The following is a 12,700-nucleotide window of genomic DNA, read 5'->3' as shown; positions in this document are numbered from 1 at the left end:
AGAGGCCGGCCCAGCCGAGGGGAAACGCACCGGAAGGCGAGTGGGCGGGCACTCGCGCCCGGCTGAAAGATGGCCGCCACCGCCCGGCAGCCACCGCCCCGGAGGTTACTCTAGGGCCTGCGGCTTCCGCCCGTGCCCGCGGACCGCCGCCGTCTCCTTACCATGAAGCCAGTGAGTCGCCGCACCCTGGACCGGATTTATTCAGCGGTAGGTCCCGGGGCTGGAGGGGCTCCACGGAGTCGACTCCTGAGGCCCGCGGGCGAAAGCCCGCTATTTTTTCAGCGCCCAGAAACTCCAAAATCCATTGCTGAATTAAGCCTTTCACTCCCTCACCTCGACTCCGCCTCTTCCGGGAGGACACGCTCTTCCGCTTCTTACGTAGGAGCGGCTTGGTGTACTCGCTTCCGGAACCACATTTATACGAGTTTGTCACTAAAATTCCCACCAACTTGATGGGGGGGAGGAGGAAGTGCCGCTCACGTGTTTTTGCTTTTACTCCTCCTCTTGCATTTCTTAGTTGCTCCTCGCGGTCGTATTGCTCTCCTGGGGATACGTCATCTATGCATCAACTGTAGCTGCACGACGACAGCTAAGGAAGAAATACCCAAAATCTTCGGGATAAATGAAAATTTGTAATTCCTCTGGATTTGATTCTATGCATATACAATTCTTTACCTCATGCTTATCTGACACGTGTCTCGATTTAAAGTAAAATCTTTAATAAAATGCTTCGAAATTCATATTTGTATACCGTCCTTTATAATAGCCACTAATATGCTACTTTTTCATATACTTAGAGATTTGTCTTTTATGTTCCCACATAACAAAGCAACCTACATCTAGGCCTTTTAATCTAAAGTTTCTAAAATACTTCTTTTGAAATGCTTCAGAAAGGCTTTAAAAGTGTGTGGAACTTCTGTTCTTTTATTTGTTTATTGCAACATTTCAGTACATTGTATACCTTCACATCACAGTAGATTAAGTACTGTTTAAGAAAAAACTATCATGTGACTAAATAATTTTCTACATGCTGTTTTCCAAATTAAAAATGGCCAGAAAAAGTAGGTGATTGCCCATACCATTTTTTTAGCATGTCCAGTTTTTACTTATTGTTAGATAAGTCATAGAGTCTCAAATTGTACAGAGGGAATCATACAGTTTGGGAAGAAACAGACAACACACATCTGAGTAAACTTTATTAAAGTTACTTTTCCAGAAAATATATTCAGTAAGTGTGGTAATGTAGCAACAAACTTGGGCTCAAACATCTTTGAAATTTTAAAAGTAATCTTCAGTGATGTTGATCAGGAAATTCTTTCATTGGTGGGATTACTTCTCCAGTTTCCAGAATTGTATCACCCTAGAAAAACAAAGATGCATTAGTGAAAAATCTTGTCTGCAGAGGTGATAGTTCCATTTGGTCAGTTCTATTTGGTCATCTGGAAAATCTAGTTCACTTCTGGCATTCACACTTTAAAGGGACAGAGGCAAAATAGAAGCTGTCTAAAGATGAGCAACCAGTATTCAAAATCTTAAGGTGTAAGGGAGAGAATAGGGAAAGTTTCACTCAAAAATGTCTAGAAAGGACATGAAAGTTGTCTTTACAAAGTGATAAAAGGATAATCTTTATTTGCTTGGCCCCAAGAAATAGAAGCCCTAGAAAGCTGCAGGTAAACATCTTCAATATAAGGCGGTAATGTATTCCCAGCAACTGAATGTGTTAGGCAGTCACCAGTTTACCGTTTGGCTCAGAATGGATATTAGAAACAGAATGCAAACTTTCCTTGGGCAGCTGGTTCGGGTGTCTTTCCAAAGCTAGATGCAGTGTGTATGGCAGAATGGGCATGGACTTTAAAGCCAGAACCAAGTAGTGTGAATCCTGGAACCCTCCACTGACAAGCTGTATAATCTTAGGCAAAGTACTTAGCTTTAATTTCAGCTCTCTGTTTAAGACAGCAGGTTCCATCAGCCTGATAGTCCATGAGTTGACTTAGTAGAGTAGAATTATCCCCATCACCACCTACCATTCCTTGACCTGGTGTGGCTCAGGACTGTATAAATTTGTATTATGTTTAAGCCATTATATACTTGGGGGAAAACTTGTTACCACAGCTAGCATTACCCTAACACAGAAATTAATAACTTGAAGTGGTACTAATGCTGCTGTAATAAAAATTGAACCACATGGCACTGGCTTAGCAGTGGGGCTACAAGGACACTGGCATTGGAGGCTATAAGATGGAAACAAAAGGCACTAATAACTTAGAAGCAGACTGTCTAATGAACTTGAGGTTCTAGGAGAAGTACCTGAAAAAACGTTATAGTATGTGTTTAACTACTAGTGGCTGCCTTAGTAATGTATTTTAAGAAACATAAGCTCAGGTAAGAAGTGGCTGATTTGAGAGGAGAAATAAAAATAAGAATCTAAAAATTCGGGACCTTGCAATATTAGAAAATCAGATTGATTGTTTCTGAATCTCTAAACAGTAACAACACTGAAAAGATTCTGAGAAACAGAAGCCCAATAAAACTCAGTAAACAGAGGGACCCAGCACCGTGGCAAAGATCAGACTGAAACAAAGGTAGCCCTTGAACTAGAGTGTGTTTCTGGTGGCTTCCACATAGCTGCCTCTCAACTGAGTTGAGAGAGGCAGTAGAATAAGGACAAAGAAATGAGACAACTATGTATAGAAACCACAGATACTGGCATGTGGGACTGACTAGAAGCAAAAAGATTAGACTCCTACCAAGTATTTTTCTTTCCATGCCTGCCAAATGTGAGAACTAGATGGTCAAACCAAACATACAGACAATAAAAGCCTATGACTGTTTCTGATTAAAACAACCTGTGGCCCTCAACCTTCTGTGAGCAGAAGGTAGATTTTAAAGGCTGTACAACCCTAAGGAGGGCATACTTCCCAGTACTCATTTTAGATGTGGTCTAGGTTGATAATGGAAAAGAAAGAATCCCCCTAGACTGAGCCAGGGGCCAGGAAGAACAATGAACAAAGGTGTTTCTTCCAGAAGCAAAATCAGTTCCTGTTCAAGTAACTTCCCACACACAGGGGTTAGGAGGCTTTACAGTGTTTGACCACTGGGGTTTCAGAGCCAAGTGACTGCTATGCTGTCCAAATTCCATCGTTGAATAATGGGCGTGGTTGGGAGGCAAGGGATACAGTTTACTTGCCATTGATCCTCAAATCTCCAAGAGAAGAATCTCCAAGAATAACCCTGACGGATATTACTATACATCATCTGAAGATCATAGGTTGCAGTGATGTAATGGGACCTTGGGGTTTCTCCCTAGGAAAGGGACTTGTGTTACGTGTGTGGGAAGAAGGAAGCAAAGAGCTATTTGTTGACTAGAAGGATACACTGTGGCAGAAACTCCAGGTATGGGAGGCTGAGAAACATAAAAAAGCACAAAGACATGTGGGATCATGAGAATGAGTTCTGGCCGACAGGACATGAAGAGAAGTGATGTAAGCTACTTCCAAGCTTAGACCTTAAAATCATCCCCTGAGACATCCAGCCCTCTCTTTCCCTATGATCTTGGAGCCTCATAGTCCCAATGGCCTCACTATAATTGTCTGACCTATGCTAGTCTGTGATGTCAATAGAAAATAAACTTTTGTTAAACCACTGAGATTTGGTGGTTTGTTTGTTACTGTCTATCCTATTCTAAGGTATGTACAGATGAGCATTCTTCAGGTCTTCAAAGGGGCAGCTTCTCAAAGGTACAGAAACAGGAAAGAACCACAGTGGCAAAAAATACGGAAGTAGGAGAGATGCTATGGAATCACTATATGGTCTTCTAAAGAGAGTCCTCCTTCTTTTCCTTTGAACAGTAATGGCAAAATAAACAATAAACAAATGTATAAATGGAAGAATAAATAATTACCTAACTTGTTGAAACCAACAAGATAATTGAGCCTACCTAGGCCCTGACACACATCAATTATACACAATGAAATACAGAAGAAATCCCCTACTATTTCCTAAAGCAGAATTCCAATTGGAAGAGTTAGCCAACTTTGGTAGTTCTCCCTAAAATTCCCTTCTGTTGCAGTCGTCAATGGATTACTGTGACCATGTCATTTGATAGAAGCAAGAATCTACATCAAGTTTTGTTTTCTAAAATTATATAACTTAGAGCTTGATGGTAGTTCATTATCTGTGACTAGAAATGGAACAAGAACATAACATGTATTTGACTCTGCTAAACAATAACCTCACAAACAGCTAGTAAGATACCAACGGACTAATATGTAATCTTTTAATGATGAAGACTTATTTTAAATTAGGATAATAGCCTACATATTCATAACATAAAATTTAAAGCACACATTGACAGATTATAAATTCACAGATGGAGACGTTACGGTCAAACTGCCATAGGAAATGATAGTTTGGAAATAATAACAGAGGAATTTAGTTGCTGTTACAATGCTCAGGTGTCTGCTCAGGCTAGTGCCCTAAGTCCTTAACCCTACGTGAAATGGCACCAGTGAAAAACTGTTCGTACCTTCAATTCACTTTAGGACTACAAAGGTCGCACAAGCTTTACAGCCAGGGTGAAAAGAAATGTGCCCACATCCCAGGTTCAACTGTAATTGCTACCTCACATTATTTCCTCCTCTTTTTTTTTTCTAAGAATATACAAAACAGGCACTTAAACTTTCAGTGAGAAGAAAGGAAAATTTTAGTCTAATGATCACTTGGGAAAGGAAAGAGAAATATAATAAACAGAAGAAAAATCAGAGATGTTTTAAGACTTACTGGGAATATTCTGGGCTTCCTTTCAACGATGGCATATGGTTTTGTCTGCAATAAAAGTAATGCTCTGTTAATTATAGTTTTAGAGTTTCTTCTAAAATAAAATAGATCATATCCCGATTTTTTTTTTCAGTAGAAACGCTGGCACCGATTTTTTTTCCTTTTTTTTCCCTCATATCCCAAATTTTTAACTTAAGCCCCAAACTTTCACTAAGCTCCAGACTCATACATCCTATTATTTACTCAAGATCTCTACTTGATCAAACAGGCATTGCAAACTTAATCAGGTCCAACACTTAATGTCCCTCAGTGCCAAACTGTTCCCTATCTGTGTAAATGGCATTTTCATTCTCCTAGTTACGAAGGCCCAAAACCCTGACTCCTCAGCAGGAGGAGATTTTATCCTGAATCTTACTGCTTCTCACCACCTCTAGTACTACTACCCTTGTCCAAGCCTTTATCATATTTTCACCTACTAGTCTCCCAGCTTCCGCTCATGCCCTCCCTAAAGTCTATTCTCCACACTGCAGGCAGAGTAGAGTGATTTTTTTAAGATGCATCGCTCCTGTTACTCCTCTGCTCAAAGTTTCATGATCCTTCCAAAAAAAAAAGCCAAAGTCCTTGCTGTGATCTCTAAGAAACGATCTGGCCCTTGGCTACCTCTCTGATCCTCCCTCTCTCTCTCTCTCTCTCTCTCTCTCTCTCTGAACTGTAGCTGCAGTGGCTTCTTTGTATTAATACAATCAGTTAGGCCTGCTTGTGCCTCAGAGCCCTTATGCTTAATGATTCCTCTACGTGAAATGCTCTTCTCCTAAATACTTGCTTGGTCCAGATCCTCATTTCATTTGTGTTTTTCAAATAGCACTTCCTCAAAGAAGCTTAATAAAAATAGCAGTTCCTGTCTCTCTCTAGTCTTTTACCCTTAGTTTTTCTTCTATAGACTTATCACCTCCTATAACATTATATACCTCTCTGCTTATCTGCTTATTGCCAGTCTCCCTAAACATTTCATGAAGACAGGAACTCAATCTGCCTTGTATATCCCTGTGTTAAGAACAGTGCTTTGCACATAGGAGGTGCTAAATAAATGTACTAATTAAGCATACACATCTGTACAAGATACCACACCAAAAAATTTAAAAGATTATTGGCATGATTTAAGACTCAGGCAAATTGGAGCCAAAAGCAGGAGAGAAACTCAGAATACAATGTGAGGACATTCAAATGTCTCTAAAAACTGTGGCCAGAGGCAAGAAGATACTGAAATGTCTTCAGAGAGAATGTTAAATTCAATTAAGCATAAAGGTGTTAGCTGAAGTAAACTGGGTGCAACAGTAGAGGATGCAGGCCTAACCAAACCAAGACAAAGAATAACGTAAAAGAGAGGCTTTGGGACATCTACTGACATAAAACCTTTAACTACGTCCATCTGTGGCTCAGGAAAAATCACCTAGAAGTATGAATCCCTCAGGTAAGCAGCCATATTAATGTCTTGAATTGTCAACCCAGTAACTTCAGCTTGTTAAATTTTCTTCTCTTAGGAGATAAGTGTTTTTTTAATCCTAGAAATATTTAGTTAAATACAGATATAACAAGATAAATTAACCCAGGGTATAAACAGATGAATGTCAAATTTAATAAGTTCTGAAAACACTGGGACAATCCATATATTCTGATATAGAGTATCTGTAATGTTTAAGATAATCAGGCTATTAGAGATTCTAAAAGATTAGTTTTAGGATTCTAGTTAAAATGTGTAATTGATTTAGATGTATGATTTTTAAGTTTAAAAAGATTTTCCTTTTTAGGGTCATTAATATGTCCTATAAATACTTAAAAATAAAACTCAACTTAATTTGAGTTATTTCTACCTGAAAAAGTATCTTCTGGCTTCACTTTACTTTTTCATTCCTGTTATCTCTGCCCTAACCAGATTCTCATCAACTAATATCTACTAAACTGCAATAGCCTCCAGCTGATTTGCCTGATGTCAATACTTTCCTCCCTCCAATTCACCCTACATATCAAGGTTTTTTATGTTTAAATATATCACTTTATTAACTCACTCTCCTATTTAAAAATGGAAAGCTTCCCACTGCCTACCACGTAAAGTTCAACCTCCTCTGCCTAGCTTTCAGGACCTTCCATTTATTGGTTCCACCCTACTAAGCCAAGAGACTCGCAGTTCCAGGCAATCCTATCTTCGGTAAACAAGACCATGCTAACTACTAACTCCTTGTTTTTCTAACTGGAACAGATTTTCTCCTCCATACTTTTACCCAAATCATACCTATCTTCCAACTTTATTATAAACTCCTTGAAGTGAGGAATTTCATCTTATATATTCTTTCCACAGCAATAAAGGAAGACATACTAGGCATTCCATAGTTGACGATCAACAGAGGTAATCTTAGTGAAGAAAACAAAGGTGTTGTCAGCAATCAGAAATTTAAAGAACCCACACAGTCAACAGAGAACAAGTGACATAAGAGTGAATTTTCTGAGAACCCCACTTATTTGTTTCACTCTCCTTTCATCAGGCTACAGGAAAGCAAACCTCAACTGGATTAGCTACAATTTGTTACGCAGTCCCAAACTTTTTTTTTTACTGAATCACTTCATAGTGAATTGCTGACTGGTTTATTACTTTAGTGTGTACTTCCTACAAATAAGGACAATATTCTTAAAATAATCACAATACAGCCATCAGGATCAGAAAATTAACATTGATATATTAATACCTTCTATCTAGTCTGAAGAACCCATTCAAATTTTATCACTTGTCTCCATAACTGTTTGGAGTTATCAAAAAATCCCCCCTTATATAACCAGTTCTCCATCCATCGTGTAGGCTGTTTAAAGTTCTGACTGCCAATGCCATCTCTTTTTTTTTTTTTGACGAAGCAGATTGTGCCCATGAATCAAGTTCACATTTAGTTGACAAGTCCCTTTAGTCTTCTTCAATCTGGAACAAATCTTCCATGGTTCTTTAACTTTCATGATCTTGACATTTTTGAAGGTAACAAGCCAATTATTATGCAGAAAAGTCCATCAATTAGATTCAGCTTATACATTTTTGGCAGGAACATCGCAAAACATATTGTTTTCTTCTTATTGCATCCTATCAAGTAGTACACAATTTCAGTCTGTCCCATTATTGGTAATGTAATTTAGATTTCTTGATTAAGATGATGTCTGCCAGGTTTCCTCCATTACAAAGTTACTCTTTGTAACAAATAAGTATGTTGAAGGTAGGAATTTGGGGATTAATGTTAGCACCTTTTGATGTTCCCTGGCTGAATAAAATATTACTATGATGATTCTCAAATGGTGACTTTTTTTGTCCATTTCTTATTTACTCTACTGTACAAAAAAAAAAGCTTTCTCTTCTGTCCATTTATTAATTAATTTATATGAGCATGGACTCATGGATTTGCGTTTTATTTATCCAGCTGGCTCTCATCTATTACTATCATTTATTTTGCTGCTCAAATTTGTTCCAGTGGGAGTCTTTTCAAGCTGACTCTGTCCTTTTGATTCATCTCCATCATTCTTTGAACACACTTCTTTACTTTCTGGCACAAGCTCATCTTGTACTTTCCCTGCCCCGGCCCTGGAATCAGCCATTTCTTCAAGGAGCTCTGGATCCTTTCAGTGGAAAACTATATTTAGAAAGTAAGCCCAGCTGCTAGATGTGCTAGTTATTGATACCATGGGGTAGCAATGCTCACAGGCCCTATCAATGGACAGAGCTAGGTAAATCTGCATTTACAGCTATATTTATTTCTATATTTATCAATACATACTAAAAATCATGAGTCACACCAATACTTCCAATTCCATTCCAGTACCACAAGGTTTTCTCCCTGTATTCCATATGCATAACTCCCTTTTCTGACAATGAGAATTCAGGGTTCCAGTATCATCAACATATGTTCTCATTTGATCAACCTTCCTGTATATAACCAATCTCCTGTCATCTCCACCACCACACTCCAGTATAAATAACCTCCTCACCTCATTCGGTTTCTGATACTTTACTTTGGGTTGCCAACTCCATCACTGCCCCAAACCACACTCCTTCCTGATGTCTTCCTCCCCTCACTCAGGTTCCAATATCCTACACCAGGTTGCTGACACTGCTGCCCTCCACTCACCAATTCCCTGCCCCCTTACCCACTCAGCAACCCACTCAGGATTTAAGCCTCCTCACTGGGTACAAGAATGCCCTCCTCACTCTTTGGGTTACAAAACTCCATGCTGGGCAACTACCAACACTCTCCCTTCCATGCCACTCCCCAAAATGCACTCCTTCCTCACCCTGCCTGGGATTTAACACCCTACACCAGGGTATCCCTAGCCTTTAAAATATGGCAACAGACTCAATTCAATGCAAGATCTTTCAGTGAAAAAAATTCAAGCTTTTGGACATGCTGAATTCTAAAGAAAGTAAGTTGTGAAAAACCAGACAGAGCAAAGGAAAAGGAAATGATGACAAAGATAACCTTTATCTATTGTGAATTTTATCTTATACCAGATCTGTGCTCAAAAAAAAGGAGCAGAAATTATTTTCTCCCTTCCAACTCAGGACGCTGAGTTTGCACCAGTATTATTAGGTCAACTACATTTCTGATCATTTAAACATTGTTTCATGAGGAAATGCAATTCAAGTTGTAAACAACTAATATAAAGATCAACTTTTTGAAAAACCATACATTACCTAAGTTTCATTAAACCTTTTACCTAAAAGGATTCAAAGTAATTCAAAATCAGTTATAAGTGGCAGATTATTTCCACTAAGTAGAGCCGGGTAAGGCATTGCCACATAGGAAATAATTTTGTACAATATTAAAAATAAATTCTGAAAAATACATACTTAAAGCACACTTACATTCACATGATATTTCAGATAATAATGAATAATCCAGAAAGGGATCAGTACATGAGTAAAAGCAAAGATACTGTGTCGGTACGTCTTATAGATCTGGGGGAAAAAAAACATACACAAAATAGATATCTTATTTTTTATACATTTGTGGCAGAAAAAAAAAGCATCAGTGATATAAAAAATCACGATTATTGTAAAATCTCTAAATGCTACGTATTTCCATATAGTCTGTACACCGAATATTTTTACTAAACATAGTGCCTGCTAGGTGACACCTGCAGAGTTCAAAGCAAAGGAGGCTTAAGAGAAGCAGCATTTTGCAAAACTATAGTACTGTATTTATAAATATGTTTTTTAAAAGACTTCTAAAAATATCCTTATTATAAAAATATCCTTATTATAAGTTTGTTTAAGATAAAACATGGCATAAATAATGAAATAATTCTAATCAATTTAACCAGAGTAATCAGAACTACAGAATTTTCAGGTAAAGTCATTTCCCTAATTTATCAATTTCAGATATCCATAATAAACACCATTTGTATCATTCTACCTGTAGGGCAGACAACCTTGAGTGCACTAATGCTGGAAAAAGAATGTTTTACATACTGGGATAAGGGTGTTCCAAGCTCACTTTGAGGTGCCTTCAGACACAGTATTTTTAAAAAGAAAGGCAAAAGACATCTAAAAATGGAACTTTTCCATGGCAGCCAATTTGACTGAAACAGACCTATCCTGTCAGGGAAAAGACAATCTAGATTCTAAGTGTTGTAACAGATATGATTATGAAAGAAAAAGTTAACTCAAAGTAAGGTAAGACAGATTTCAACAAATGATTATTTACTTCCTTACATCACTGGCTGACGGGTGGGATGTCAACATTCAACCAGTGGCTGCCAAATCAGTTAAGTAATGCCAGAGACACAAAGGGTGAGAAGAGAGGAGAGTTCAATTAGAGTTTAATTTTACCATCATAAATAAGTATCTAATACCACTTTCTTAGAAAAATTTGCACCAGACTTTGTAGCACAATAAAATACACATGGATTTCAAAGTGAACTTCTTCAATTCCTAGCCCTGGGACCACAGGTAAATCACTGAATTCCTGCAGGTCTCCGTTTCCACATATTTAAAACGAGGATTAGGGATGGTTTCTACCTTATGGAAGTAAAAAAATAAATAAAGTAACACGTGTAAAACCCTCAGCAAAGTGCCAGGCACAAAGTAAGCACCGAAGTGTTCCTTATATTATTACCATTATTATTAGCCAAAGTTGCAAGGAATTCTGAGATACAGCATTCATCATTCATAATTGATGTGATTTAATTAACGACCTCAAGAAAATATCAGGAGACCCTGAAAATAAAGATAGCACTTGAGTGAGTGACTTTCTGCAAAGTCCAGGAATGGCATTCTTAAATGAAAGCGTGTGTTCAACGTACGTAGTAGCGGTTAAGAAAGGGGGCTCTTGAATATGACTCACTCAGCATACCAATAGGACCCCTTCTTTAATGGTCATTACATAGAGCTGTATTACCAGCTAGAGGCTCATTGTGCCTTCTGGTAGTCGAGTGCAGAGTTAGTTGGTCTCTATAATCTCAACCTCAAAAATCAGACAAGTGTCTTCAAATACTAAAATCATTGAATTTTAACTTTAGTGAATCCTTGGCCATCATTCTGAGGGAAGGTCTCCACAGTCAAAAGAGAAGCAAGCCTGCAGTGTCCTGTAAAACCCAGGCGAAGATTCGCCTCCTTCTCATCACATTTGACAGCCAAAGGACAAGACCATCCCGAAGCCATACAAGCTCCGGACTCTGACTCCTGACTCCCGACTCCCAGCCTATGATTCCTGGGACCAGTGAGCGTCCCAGCTAAACCTAAGTCTCGGTAGAATCTGATTCTCCCTTGGGGAACTACCGGAACTTTCGGGGGTGGAGCGAGTCAGTCCCTAATGTGGCTACAGTGAGCAGGCGTCCCAGCAGCCAGGCCGGGGTCCGCGACGGGGCGGGAGTCAGGGTGGGAGTGGGGGAGGGCTGTCACTCACCACGTTCTTCCAGGAGGCCCCGTCCTGCAAAAACTTATTCCAGAATTGCTCCATAGGCCACATCCTCCGCGGGGGCAGCACCGGTTCCCGGGGGCTCAGCTCCTGATCCTTCAGCCATCGCCTTCTCAGCTCTCGCAGCTGCTGCAGCCGCAATTTCTCGTCGGACGTATACCCTGACATGTCGCCGCTGATACCAAGGCAGCAGGATACGGCGCGCCCCCGAACCAGGGTCTTGTCACTTACGCGCGCACTTGCACTGCAAAGCGACCTTGCTAGGACGCCAGGGAGCGGCGCGCCGTTAGGACGTCACTCTGGTCCTGCCTCCGAGCGGCTCCAATCTGCGCGTAGTGGCTGGGCATGCGCAAAGCCCTCCACACACCTTCCGGGTTTACTGGCCCAGATTACCAGTGGCGGCAGTGATACCTCAGTTACCGGATGAGGAGGAAAGTGATGAATGAGAGAAAGTATGAGAGCTCAGAGGACTAGAGGTTCTGATAAGGAAGAACTGGTGCGCTGGGAGTTGGAAGCGTGAGAATATGTGATTCAGTGAATGTGACTTCCAAATGCAAAATTCTCCCTTTGCCTCTCCCACCTTGCAAATCCTCTTCCCGTGACCTACAGAGTCTGTGGAGACCCGTTACATCTAAGTTTAAACCCCAGACTTGTCAGTGACTGGTAAGGTGACCTTGAGCAGCTGTCTCAGTCTGTTCTTCCATCTGTACTGCAGAAGTAAAAAGAGTCTCAATATCTAGCAGAATTATACACATTCACACTTTGAGCCAGCAATCCCACTTCTAGAACTCTATCCTAAAGATATCGTGGTAAAAGTATGTGCAAGACTATTCACTGCAGCACTATATGTAATAAAATACTGGAAATTGCTCCCAAAGTTCCTCAGTAAATGGCTACTTGAATAAATTATGGTAAAATAATGCAATGAAGTGCCCTATATACAACTGGAGTGAGCTCCTGAATACATATATTGTTAATTG

At 39.7% G+C, this 12,700-nt stretch overlaps 2 protein-coding genes across 3 annotated transcripts; one reads left to right on the top strand and one right to left on the bottom strand.

Moving 5' to 3' along the window:
- Positions 1–16: 16 nt before the first annotated feature.
- On the top strand, positions 17–740 carry SMIM27 (small integral membrane protein 27). Its single transcript, XM_033858004.2, has 2 exons — positions 17–207; positions 518–740. The coding sequence occupies exons 1-2, from the start codon at positions 163–165 to the stop codon at positions 620–622; spliced, it is 150 nt and encodes a 49-aa protein (XP_033713895.1). The 5' UTR covers positions 17–162; the 3' UTR covers positions 623–740.
- Positions 741–1,183: 443 nt separating this feature from the next.
- Positions 1,184–12,015, bottom strand: NDUFB6 (NADH:ubiquinone oxidoreductase subunit B6). Of its 2 annotated transcripts, XM_004327975.3 has the most exons (4): positions 11,709–12,008; positions 9,668–9,760; positions 4,780–4,824; positions 1,184–1,360 (listed from the first exon to the last, which is right to left on the bottom strand). In XM_004327975.3, exons 1-4 carry the CDS (start codon positions 11,886–11,888, stop codon positions 1,292–1,294), a joined length of 387 nt encoding a protein of 128 aa, XP_004328023.1. In that variant the 5' UTR covers positions 11,889–12,008; the 3' UTR covers positions 1,184–1,291. The 2 variants fall into 2 exon arrangements, with proteins under 2 accessions (XP_004328023.1, XP_004328025.1); XM_004327977.4 differs by lacking the exon at positions 9,668–9,760 and having other exon boundaries at positions 11,709–12,015.
- Positions 12,016–12,700: the final 685 nt, after the last annotated feature.

This window comes from Tursiops truncatus, chromosome 6 (genome assembly GCF_011762595.2).
Source record: "Tursiops truncatus isolate mTurTru1 chromosome 6, mTurTru1.mat.Y, whole genome shotgun sequence".
NCBI classification, from domain to species: Eukaryota; Metazoa; Chordata; class Mammalia; order Artiodactyla; family Delphinidae; genus Tursiops; species Tursiops truncatus.
The sequence above is the reverse complement of the archived record's forward strand: the minus strand, read 5'-3'. Positions and strand labels throughout refer to the sequence as shown.

Excerpts from the sequence above, each read along its gene's own strand:
- SMIM27 (XM_033858004.2), top strand. The coding sequence starts at position 163 with ATGAAGCCAGTGAGTCGCCGCACCCTGGACCGGATTTATTCAGCG. Across the intron at positions 208-517 it reads TGGACCGGATTTATTCAGCG|TTGCTCCTCGCGGTCGTATT; the intron begins GTAGGTCCCGGG and ends TGCATTTCTTAG.
- NDUFB6 (XM_004327975.3), bottom strand. The coding sequence starts at position 11,888 with ATGTCAGGGTATACGTCCGACGAGAAATTGCGGCTGCAGCAGCTGCGA. Across the intron at positions 4,825-9,667 it reads ATCTGAAATATCATGTGAAT|ACAAAACCATATGCCATCGT; the intron begins GTAAGTGTGCTT and ends CTTTTATTGCAG. Across the intron at positions 1,361-4,779 it reads GGAAGCCCAGAATATTCCCA|GGTGATACAATTCTGGAAAC; the intron begins GTAAGTCTTAAA and ends TTGTTTTTCTAG.